At 39.6% G+C, this 12,062-nt stretch overlaps 1 protein-coding gene across 5 annotated transcripts in view; it reads left to right on the forward strand.

Moving 5' to 3' along the window:
- Ccdc91 (coiled-coil domain containing 91) overlaps positions 1-12,062 on the forward strand; it is a 228,668-nt gene that overhangs the window by 154,725 nt on the left and 61,881 nt on the right. For all 5 annotated transcript variants that reach the window (XM_048366860.1, XM_048366845.1, XM_048366837.1 and 2 more), the window contains 2 exons: positions 11,761-11,853; positions 11,935-12,003. In XM_048366860.1, the coding sequence (XP_048222817.1) occupies positions 11,761-11,853; positions 11,935-12,003 (162 nt within the window). The remainder of the gene's footprint in view (positions 1-11,760; positions 11,854-11,934; positions 12,004-12,062) is intronic.

A 12,062-nucleotide genomic window follows, 5' to 3' on the forward strand; every position in this document is an offset into this window, starting at 1 on the left:
CAGGGCTGCCACCTCCTGACGGTGGAATCTAGTTGTTTAGGTAGATAGACAATAGGAGAATGAGCAGGACCCAGGGCTTGGGTCAGGACTCTAATAGCAATGCCCTGGTTCTCATCAGAAAAGAGAAAGAAAGGTTTGGCCCTATCAGGAAGCTGGAGGGGGGCAGATGCCATCAGAGTGGCTTGAAGTAAGTGAAAGGCCTTGACTACCTCCCGGGGGTTAGTCAGTGGTCCCTCCAGGGCCTCCTTGAATACCTCTCATAGAGGCTTGGCCAAGAGGGAGAAGTTGGGGATCCAATGCCTAAAAAACCCAACAAACCCTAAAAAGGAGAGGATTTCCTTGCAGTTTCCATTCCCTTGCTGGTCTGTGTGAATCCTCACTTCAGCTGTTTCTCAAGACTTTGGGCCTCATGGGTAGGTGTGCTGAAGTCCAGCAGAAGGTCTTGCAGGCCAGATGGCCGATGCAGTCCTCATAGCCTTGTCACAGAACTGGTCAGGGTGCACCTATGGGAGAGAGCTAATTTACCAATATTGTCTGACAAATTTTAGATGGCCATGATATTCTTTTCCTTTTATAATGATTTTGCAAAAGGCAGGTCTTTATCTTTTATCAAGGTCAGGTCAATACTTCTCACCTGTAAGTCATGCTACTGCAGTAGTTGGACCAAGGTGAAATCTATACAGACTAGGAACCATTATTGTCATAAATTAAATTTGGGAGCTTTTAATATACCAGCCATTCTATCAGAAAGGATTTAAAAATTTAAAGAAGCTAATAAATGTCATGGAAGGTTGGTATACAGTGAAATATACGTGTATATGTATACACACTATTTAAAGAAACAAAATCTACTCACATTAGATATCAGAAGTTTTAGGAAAAGTATTTGATTGGACTTGAAAGACTTGGCCTTTGACTAGCAGAGAAAGTGAGGTTGTTAGGCTTATAGAAAAACAGCATTAGGTTAAAAACCTGGTGTTAAAAGAGTATATATATTTCTGCAGGTCTACTATATTATAAACATTCATCAACCCATTACAGATGGACTTTGTCATTGTATGAATTTTGACAAACTTCACACAGTTCACAGTGACCACTTAAATCAAGATTTAAAAAGAAAAACATTTTGCCAGGCACCAGTGATTTATGTCTGTAACCCTAACTATCCAGGAGGCTGAAATCCAAAAGATCATGGTTCAAAGCCAACTCAGGCAAAAAGTCTGAGAGACTCCATCTCCAAAATAACTAGCCAAGCCAGGCACTGCGGGCTGGTGCCTGTAATTGTAACTACCCAGAGATGGAGATCTGAGGATTGTAGCCCAAAGCCAGCTCAGACTGGAAGGTACATTCTGCCGAGCCAGCCGGCAGCGAAAAGGGAATCCTGAATGAGGGGGGCAAGGATTAAAGAAAAGGAAAAATACAAGACAGGAGAAAAAAGACAAGAGGCAAAGATGGGGTACGGGAGGTCTGCAGCCGTAAGGTTGAAACTCAAGACTGCAGCCAAGTTTATTCTTAACTCTCAGCTTATATGCAGTTTTGGAACCAGGGAATAGCATAGGGTTGTTAAAATTCAAGAACACAAAGAGGCTTTGAAGTTTGCAACATTTGATTACAGTAAACACAGGATAAGATTAATTAACATAGGAATCTACTCCAGTGTACATAGCAAGGTGCGGACATAGCAAAACAATTTCGGATAGTGGCTGTGAACAAATGTCCTTGCATCTAGCATATCCTGGCCACATCAGCACAGCCAGAGGTCAGGATGAGCTTAGCTGCTAGCTCGGCTCCAGACAGTACATGACACTCTGATCTCCAGTAAACTACTCCCAAAGGTTGCAAGTTGAGCTCAGGCTCAAGTGGTAGAGTGCTAGCCTTGAACAAAAGAAGCATAGTGACAGTGCCCAGGCCCTAAGTTCAAGCTCTATGACTGGCCCACAAAAAAAGAAAGCAACAAAACAAAATAATCAGCAAAAAGCAGAGTTGGAGCCATGGCTCAAATGGTGTAGCTCTAGCCAAGCAAGCAAGCAAGTCATGGCAAGCACAAAGGTCTATTTTCAAATGTCAGTACTGCCAAGGAAAAAAATTTCTGTTGCAACCCCCAAATTTCTGTCATGTTCCTTTACAGTCAATCTGTTCATGAATTTTCTGGAAGTAAGTTAGAGATAAGAATTTTCCAGGGCTGGGGATATAGCCTAGTGGCAAGAGTGCCTGCCTCGGATACACGAGGCCCTAGGTTCGATTCCCCAGCACCACATATACAGAAAACGGCCAGAAGCGGCGCTGTGGCTCAAGTGGCGGAGTGCTAGCCTTGAGCGGGAAGAAGCCAGGGACAGTGCTCAGGCCCGGAGTCCAAGGCCCAGGACTGGCCAAAAAAAAAAAAAAAAGAATTTTCCATGCTGGGCACTGATGGCTCACGCCTATAATCCTTACCTACTCAGGATACTGAGATATGAGGATCATAGAAGCCAGCCAGGGCAGGAAAGTCCATGAAACTCTTATCTTAATAAACCACCAAAAAGCTGGAAGTAGGACTGTTGCTCAAGTGGCAGAGCATGAGCCTTGAGCACAAATGCTTAGGGAATGCCCAGGCCCCAAGTTTAAGCCCCAAGACTAACACACACACAAAAAAATCTTTCAGTTAAAAAAAATAGATTTACTCATTTCCTTCTGTGTAATGTATTTTACCAAACATGTATTTTAACTTCACAAATTTGGTTTAGTGAGTGTTTAAGATGAATTCAAGGAATATTATACAGTAATCTTACAATAATATCACATACATTTCTGAATATTTATATTATGGTAGATGCTTCTAGTAATGGTCAAAAGTTATTCAAACCATAGTCTTGTCAGATATGGTGGTACATGCAGGTAATCCCAGCACTCAGGAGGAAGGAGAAATGAGAATTCTGATCCTGCTTGGGCTACATAGTAAAACCTATCATTTTAAATATGCAACTTGGTTGTGCGATTTTACAATGGCTAGATTATGCCAAAAGAACAAGGCACTTATTTTTTTTAAAGAAAAGAGGTAGGGAAGACCATGGAAGGACTAGTTAAAATGGATATATTCACTTGGGAGCTTAAGCAGTATGTAACAGTCAGTTCTTCTTCCTAAAAGTCCTTGTATGATATGCAAAAGCAGATATATTTACTGCCCTAAAGGAGTTTGGGGTCTGGAATTGGATTTTTTTTTCTAGCAGTGCATTTATTTATATGCAGCACTATTGGAAAAAGTAGACATTCCTTTGAACTTACTAGAAAGAAATTGTAGATGTATGTTTTAAACAGAAATCTAAGAAGTCATGCATAGGTTCAATTAAATTTTTGGTATATGAAGTGACTAGAATTTGCTACTTAAAAGTTAGTGTTGGATGATCCATTGGTGAATTCCTCTAAAATGAAAATATTTATGGGCATAGAATTGTTTTATACTACTTAGCTTTGCACACATCCCCTCACTTACTCTTACCCAATGAAGGAGAATTTATTTCCTGATTAGTGAGTTAGACACTCAGTAAGTAGCTTCTCTGGCTTAGTTCCTGCTGTTCTGCCTCCTTTCCTTGGTGGTGGCTTAGCTGCAGAAAGCAGTTTTCACCGCCCGTCTTTATACTGGATTACAAAGAGCAATGTCTGCCAGTGCTGCGCATGGCATTGCTTGCACAGCCTTGTTATATACTGTGATCAGTATGCCTAACTCAATACAAAACTTATGTCGACTTTTAACCTCCTCTCCCTCCCTCCCTCCCTCTCTTCCTTCCTTACTTTCTGTTCCTTTTTTCACCCTCCCTTCTCTTCCCCTCTCTTCTTCTTTCTTTTCTCATAATACTAAGTTTGAACTCAGGGCCTTGTATTTACTAGGCCAGTGTTCTACCACTTGAATCATGGCATAGCCCTTATAAGTGGCATTTTCCATCTCTCTCTATTACTGATTCTTATCCTATACAGTAGAGAACCTTTGAAATGTAATAAAGCACTACTGCTAACAAATCATGCATGACTGGAAAGAGTGTACTTTCAGTTGTAGCATGCAATATGCATCCATCATCAAGTGTACTATGATCACATTTTGTTACCATATTGATTTCCCACTGTTTGATCAGGTTATTATGTTAAAATTTTGACAATATGTTATAATGACTGTCCAATTTCCCATATAGTTCTTAATTTTTTCTTTATGTAATATGAAGCTATGTTATTAATTACATATACATTTATAATTGTCTTATTTTCTCAAATATCAGTTTTCAGTGATGTCTGCCTTTCCCTGAAATCCTTTGTGTGTGTGTGCCAGTACTGGGGCTTGAACACAGGGCCTCACACTCTCGCTTAGATGTTCATTCAAAGCTAGCACTACCATTTGAGCCACAGTTCTACTTCTAGATTTTTAGTGGTTAATTGGAGATAAGAATTAAAGCAGGGGCTGGGAATATGGCCTATTGGCAAGAGTGCTTGCCTCATATACATGAAGCCCTGGGTTCAATTCCCCAGCACCACATATACAGAAAATGGCCAGGAGTGGCCCTGTGGCTCAAGTGGCAGAGTGCTAGCCTTGAGCAAAAAGAAGCCAGGGACAGTGATCAGGCCCTGAGTCCAAGGCCTAGGACTGGAAAAAAAAAAAATTAAAGCACTCATTTATCAAATAAAAAATTTAAAGACTGATTCTGTGTAGTTTAGGAATATTATTATGCAAAACATTAAAAATGTTTATGAAATAGAAGCACATGAGAAAATGAATAGGAATCAGAGCATTTATGCATTTTTTTTTTTAAGAAACTCAAGTATGGTGTTGAATTGTGGCCTAATGAGCCAAGCCCATGCCTGTGACCCCAGCTACCCATGGGGTCTCAGTTAGGAGACTCATTGCTCAAAGCCAGCCCATCCAGGAAAGTCTTTGAGACTCTCATCTCAAATTAAACAGCACACAGGGCTGGAAATATGGTCTAGTGGTAGAGTGTTTGCCTCTTATACATGAAGCCCTGGGTTTGATTCTTCAGCACCACATATATAGAAAAAGCCAGAAGTGGCACTGTGGCTCAAGAGGTAGAGTGCTAGCCTTGAGCAAAAAGAAGCCAGGGACAGTGCTCAGGCCCTGAGTCCCAAGCCCCAGCACTGGCAAAATAAATAAATAAATAAATAAATAAATAAATAAATAAATAAATAAATAAATAAAAATTAAAAATAAATTTTAAAAATTGAAGAGCACAGAGCTGGAAGTGCAGAGTGGCGGCCTTTAGAGGAAAAGCCCAGGTCCTGAGTTCAAGCCCTAGTACTGGTACAAACCAAAATGTAACCTGAAAAGTGCTCTCCCAATTATGTTTCCTCTTCTTGTGAAACTGTATCAATCAGTGCTTTTTCCTTGCTTTTTCTAGCATGAATGTTGTATCTCTTCTGCATTTCACATTGAAAGAATCTCCACACAGTGTACTAGTAGGTTGGGTTCTGTAGAGGATGGGCAGGTATTTAAGGCTCTGTCCTTATGGAGGAGATTCTAGGAGGGCCCAAGAGTAAGCATGGTCCTTCCACATTCCACCAGGTGAGACTGCAGCTGTCTCTGGAGGACCGAGGCTGGAACCTAAAGCGGACCCTTCACCTACTCCCATCTTGAACTGGGACTTCCCAGATTGAGGAGCTGTGAGAAACAAGTTTATGTTACTTAGAAACTTACACTCTGGTATTTTGTGATCACCAGCTAGAAAGGTTGTCCCATGTACTTGGATCCTTGGCTTCCAAGGTCAGTGTGAAGGGTGTTAGGCTAGGTTGGTGCTTGGCAAGAGAACTGTGATGCTCATTCATTTGGGAGTAGTTGAAGAGGAATTGCTCTTCTGCTTCAGCCTAGCCCTGTGGCTCATTTCTGGCATCTAAGCAAATCTAAGTGATCTCATGAGGGGACCACTTTATGAAGGTAGAACTCATGCTGACATGCTTCCTTGTGTATGCCTCATTTCTGAATCAGTCTCTGAAGCTCAAGCCTTATTTAAATAGGGGGAATATGCATTTGCCTATATTTTCCATGCTAATTGGAAATATGACTACTGGGCTGAAGTAAGTATGTGACACTGTACCTCTTATTATGGTTTTGTTTTATTCAAAGTAAGATTATTGATATTATTGGACTTGGGGCTGAGTTCACTGAGTCAGTTTAATCTTTTCTATTTTATTTTCTTTAGGTTTTCTTTCCAAATTCTATTGAATGTGTTGGCACGAGAATGAGGAAGTATTTGTAACTCATTTTATGTCAAGAAGCTTATTGGGGCTGGGAATATTGCCTAGTGGTAGAGGGCTCATAAACATGAAGCCCTGGGTTCGATTCCTCAGCCCCACATATATGGAAAAAGCCAGAAGTGGCGCTGTGGGTCAAGTGGTAGAGTTCTAGCCTTGAGTAAAAAAGAAGCCAGGGACAGTGCTCAAGCCCTGAGTTCCAGCCTCAGGACTGGAAAAAAAGAAAAAAAAGAAGCTTATTAAATTTTGTGTGAGTGTTTCACGTTATCCTTGGTCCTGTTCAGAGTTTGAACCATATAGGTAAAAGATGATTGTGTGCTACACACTCACCTGTGCACAGACATGGGTGAAATCCATGCACATGTGATCAGTAGACAACTGTATGCCTGGATATGAGCTGCCAAGCTTCCTCAGTGAAAAATCTACCACAACTCACACCTGTTATCCGGGCTACACTGGAGGCTGAGATACGAGAATCCTTGTGCTTTGAATTCAGCCCAGGCTGGAAAATAAGTAAGACTCTTCTCCCCAATTAACTACCAAAAAAGCCAGAAATGGAAGCATGGCTTAAGTGGTAGAGCACCAGCCTTGAGCAAAAAAGCTCAGAGACAGCACCCAGCCCCAGTACTAGCACGTGCGTGCGCGCGCGCACACACACACACACACACACACACACACATTGGAGTCCCATTTGTATAGAGATGTAAGCTAAAAATTGGAGAAGTTCCAAAAAAAAATCAGTAACTACTCCTTTTCTTCTTGGATATTCTTTCTCCTAGATTCAAGTGCATTGTGATAGGACTAGAGCCCTGTCTGGGCTATTGTTTTATTACTTTTTCTTTACTATTATATGTCTGAACATTTCCTTATGAGGCCTTTAATTCTGAACCACAGCACATTTTCCTTTATATCAACTTTTTTTAGTTGTTTGTTTTTAGGTCATTGGGCTTGAACTCAGGGCCTAGGCATGGTCCCTGAGCTGTTTTGCTCAATACTAGCACCTCTACCACTTTGAGCCTCAACACCACTTCCAGTTTTCTTATGGTTAATTGGAGGTAACAGTCTCATGGACTTTCCTGCCAAGCTGGCTTTGAACCACAATCCTCAGATCTCAGCCTCTTGAGTAGCTAGGATTACAGGTGTGAGCCACCAGTGCCCAGCTGAAATACTTACTTTCATAAGTGAATTTCACTATCATAATTTTACCAGTTGTCCAAATGGAAGTATGATGAGCCTTTCCTCATAACCAAACTCATTGTGTGCAGTACTTGATTAAATTTTCATACAGCACCTTGAGGTTGGCCTTACTGGCCTTAAATATAAATGAGAAGTGAAGGTTGAAATTAGTTTAGTAAGTGAACAACTTTAATTCCATATTCATATTGGTTCTAATTCCTGTGTTAAATCTATTAGAATGTTTTGACTCCTTGAGACATGTCTCCCAAATATAAATTAAATAAAATACCATTCTTCTACTTATACAAATATACAATGTACAATATGTTTTTATAATTGTAGCTTTATTTTACAGAAAAACAATCTCTTGTACACATTACCTGGAAATTATATTTTAAAATCTCTTTCTTTAAAAGTGTATCTTTGAAAAGAAAAAATTGCCTGCTAATGCAGGTGTTAACTTGTGAATAAATGGTTTATTTGGCAGATGTTCCTTGGGATTTTAGTGACGGGACTCAGCTATCTAGAGAAAGCGTTCAAAGGAGGTCCACCAGGCCCCAGGAGCTCTTCTTCCCTTCTGGTTTGTGTAGTCTTACCACAACCATATACAACCGTACCTGTTCCTGAAGGAGCCTTCCTGGATGTGAACACACCATGGCCACAGTGTGGCTCTAGTAGATTATTGTTACTAACCATGAAGATAGGAGCAGTGTTCATGTCTGAGTGAACCTCAAGTTAGGGAAGCAGCTCTAGTGATTAGTGCACGTCTATGGGGCCTAGTCATATCAAGGAATTTTTGAGCTGGGCATGGTGGGCCAAGCCTGTAATCCTAGCTACTTAGGGGAACAGCTTATGGTTAGAGGCCAGGCTGGACAAAGAGATCTTACTATAGCCCATTTCAGCTAATGGCTGTGCATGGTGACACATACCTCTCTCTTCCCAGCCACAGTGGGGCATAGTGCTGGACACAGTGGTGGGTGGCTGTTGTCTCCAGGGACAGGCAAGACCTACATGGATATGAAGTGAGAGACCTTATCTCTAAAATAACCAATGCAGAATGAGGCTAGAGGTGTAGCTCAAGTGGTAGAGCATGTGCATAGCAAAAATAAGGTTCTGAGTTCAGTCAGTACTACCAAAAAAAAAAAACACAATAGAAACCATGGATTTTGCATTCTGCCTTTCCTAAGATGCATTCTCAAAACTCTGCCAGCCCTGTGGATCTAAACAAACTCATGCAACCTCTTTATAACCCACTTTGTTAAATTCGAGTATGAATACATGTTTGAGTTGTTGTACAGATTACTAAAATATTTATGAAATTTCTCAACGTGGTTCCTGTATCAAGTTAAAAAAGTGATAGATATAATGAAAATATTTTAAGTAATTTATAAACCTAGATAAAAATGCTGAGTTTAAAATAGTCAAGCTGCCTTTCCTGCTTACTCCTCTCCTCTCCTGTAAAGGAAAGGAAAAGGGAAGACACACAGCAGCCATCTTGTATTTCACCTATGACAATATGCACATTCAATTCCCACTGCTGTGTGTATGTGTGTGTGCGTGTGCGTGCATGTGCATGAACATGTATACTAATCTTGGGGATTAAATTCAGGGCTCTTTAGCTTTTTCATTCAAGGCTTTTGCTCTACCACTTGAGCCACAGCTCCTCTTTTGGCTTTGGCTATTAACTGGAGATAGTGTCTTATCATGGACTTTGTTAGTTGAGCTGGCTTCTAACCACGATCCACAACTCTCAGCCTCCTGAGTAGCTAGGATTATAGGTGTGAGCCACTGGCTCCCAGTTTTCCCTATGCTTATCTTATTAGTCGGGCATGGGTAGTTCCTGCCCAGATCAATGCCAGCCTGGACAGAAAAGTCCTTTTGATTCTTATCTCCATTAACCAGCAGATGGTTTGAAGTGAGAGTGTGGCTCAAGAATGGTAGAGCACCAGCCTTGAGCAAAATTGCTAAGGGCTAGTACCTAGGCCCTGAGTTCAAGCTCAAGTACTAGCATACACACACACACTCAAAGTTAACTATTGCTATGAAAATATCAGTGTCTTTTAAAATTCCAATATTTTTATTCTATTAGTTTTTTTTTACCCAGTTTAGAGCCTAAACTGACTATCTTTAGGCCTTTTTTTTTTTTTTGGCCAGTCCTGGGCCTTGGACTCTGGGCCTGAGCACTGTCCCTGGCTTCTTCCCGCTCAAGGCTAGCACTCCGCCACTTGAGCCACAGCGCCGCTTCTGGCCGTTTTCTGTATATGTGGTGCTGGGGAATCGAACCTAGGGCCTCGTGTATCCGAGGCAGGCACTCTTGCCACTAGGCTATATCCCCAGCCCATCTTTAGGCCTTTTGAGGATGATATTTATCACCTTTAGATCCAATTACTTTTCTGATTTGGTATCTTTGTATATTTCCTCATGAGAGTATTACAGATTGATTAGGTATATCATTTCTGAGATCTAGAAATTCTGTATCCATCTACCTGTAACTACATGAAATGGAAAATTCTATATCTAGCCAGGTGCCACTGGCTCACACATGTAATCCTAGCTGCTCAGTAGGCTGAGATCTGAGGATCATGGTTTGAAACCAGCCCAGGCAGAAAAGTTCAAGCCCCGTGGCTGACAAAAAAAAATTCTATGTCTACTGACTTGAGTTTACAGTCTGTTCATTTGTTGGTCAGCGCACATGGAACCCATCACTGCTCCGAATTGAATCATGTCATGACTTGCATCACAGTTTAAATTTGTTTTTAAGGGAAAACCACATCTTTCGTGTGATTTTTTTTTACTCTTTTGAAAAACAAAGGATGAAAAGAACTGTTCTAATTTAAAACAGGAATTACAGATTATCTCAACTAGATGATATGGACTCTGCTCACTCCTCCCAATATAGACTGCTTCCCTGAACAGTATGTTAAACCAGAACAACTTAAAAAGGCAAAGGTCTGTTTTACATGACAGAATATCAGATTAACTTCATGTTCAAAAGGAACTTCCTAAATCTGAAAAAGTGTGGACCTTTAGTAACTGAGCAAGAAGTTTGTGAGCATTGCCAGGTATTTGGGTTTTGTGTTCATATTGGAGCCTGGTACCAGAATACCATCTGGCTCCTATTATTGGAACTATTGATAGAGTAAAAGTTGAGCAGACACTGGTGGCTCACAACTTGTAATCCTAGCTACTCAGGAGGCTGAGATCTAAGCATTAAGGTTCAAAACAAGCCCAGGCAAGAAAGTCCACATGACCCTTATCTCCAATTAACAAGCAAAAAGCCAGAAGTGGAGTTGTGGATCAAATGGTAGAGGGCTCCCCTTGAGCATAAAAGGTAAGGGGCAGCACCCAGGCCCTGAATTCAAGTCTTAGTACTAGCATCTCCTCAAATGTATCTATGATATATATTATACATACTATAAATCATATAATACATATATGTATGTAATTACACATGATATGTATAATATATGTATTACATATACTTACTTACATTACATTTATTATACATTATGATAACATTACAGTAGTATTATATATATCACATGTTATATAGAATATGTAACTATCACATAATAGATTATATATCAATATTATATATTATGTTATTATATGACAAAAGCATAATGTGGCATGCATATTATATACATATAATATGTTATGCATATGTTGTATAATACAGATATAATATATAATGTATAAATTAATAAAACATAAGTTAAAATAAATAAAATATAAAAGTTGAATTTTGTTAAAAATATCTATTCACACTCCAAGTTCTTAATCAATCATAGTACATTTGAATAAAAGTAAACTCACTAACTACCTATATACATTAGTACTAGATATGTCAAGATACTTCTTTATAGATTAGTTGTTTTTGAAACTGTGGTAAAGTCTTGAGGCAAGAAGTAGTCTTACCATTCAGTATCCTTAACAATACTTTACTAGAGACTCACAGATAGAACTGGTTGTGGTTTTTCATGAAGCAAACAGTATATTTTCCTAAGTCCAGTTTTGGCAAGCTAATAAAAATTTTAGGGAGAATAATTTCCAAATTTAATTATGCAAAATTACATATTGCCACTTTCTAACCTGTTTTCTAATTTGGAATAGTAGTTACTACTAGTTATTAGATGTCTTGTTTGGGAAACTTGAAATCAATGTATATAAGATGATTAAAGAAATAAGAACTCAAGAGTTTTTGCTTCATGTGCCTTTGTTTTACCATCCTTTTCATGATTTCCTTCAGCAACTACTTCAGTATTCCTTTTTGGGCACATGAATCCCATCATCTGTCTTCCTTGCTGATAGATTTTTGTTTCAGAGCCATAGTTATCATGCAGTTGTCTTTCCTTGCAGCATCAAAGGCTCCTTGAGATGCTAGACACAGAGAAGGAACTGTTAAGGGAGAAAATAAAAGAAGCTTTGATCCAGCAATCTCAGGAACAGAAGGTAATGCTTTTAAGTGAGCTCTGAGTACAAAAAGCATGTGTTCTCTTATCTCAAACAATTCATTACTGTCATCATTTTCAGGAAATATTAGAAAAATGTTTGGCGGAAGAAAGGCAAAAAAATAAAGAAACATTGGAATCTGCTGCAAAGGTATTTCCACTTCTAGTATTGGCTTGCTTCATGAGTTGAATTAAAAATTAAATTCACTA

This window comes from Perognathus longimembris, chromosome 1 (genome assembly GCF_023159225.1).
Source record: "Perognathus longimembris pacificus isolate PPM17 chromosome 1, ASM2315922v1, whole genome shotgun sequence".
In the NCBI taxonomy this organism is placed as follows: domain Eukaryota; kingdom Metazoa; phylum Chordata; class Mammalia; order Rodentia; family Heteromyidae; genus Perognathus; species Perognathus longimembris.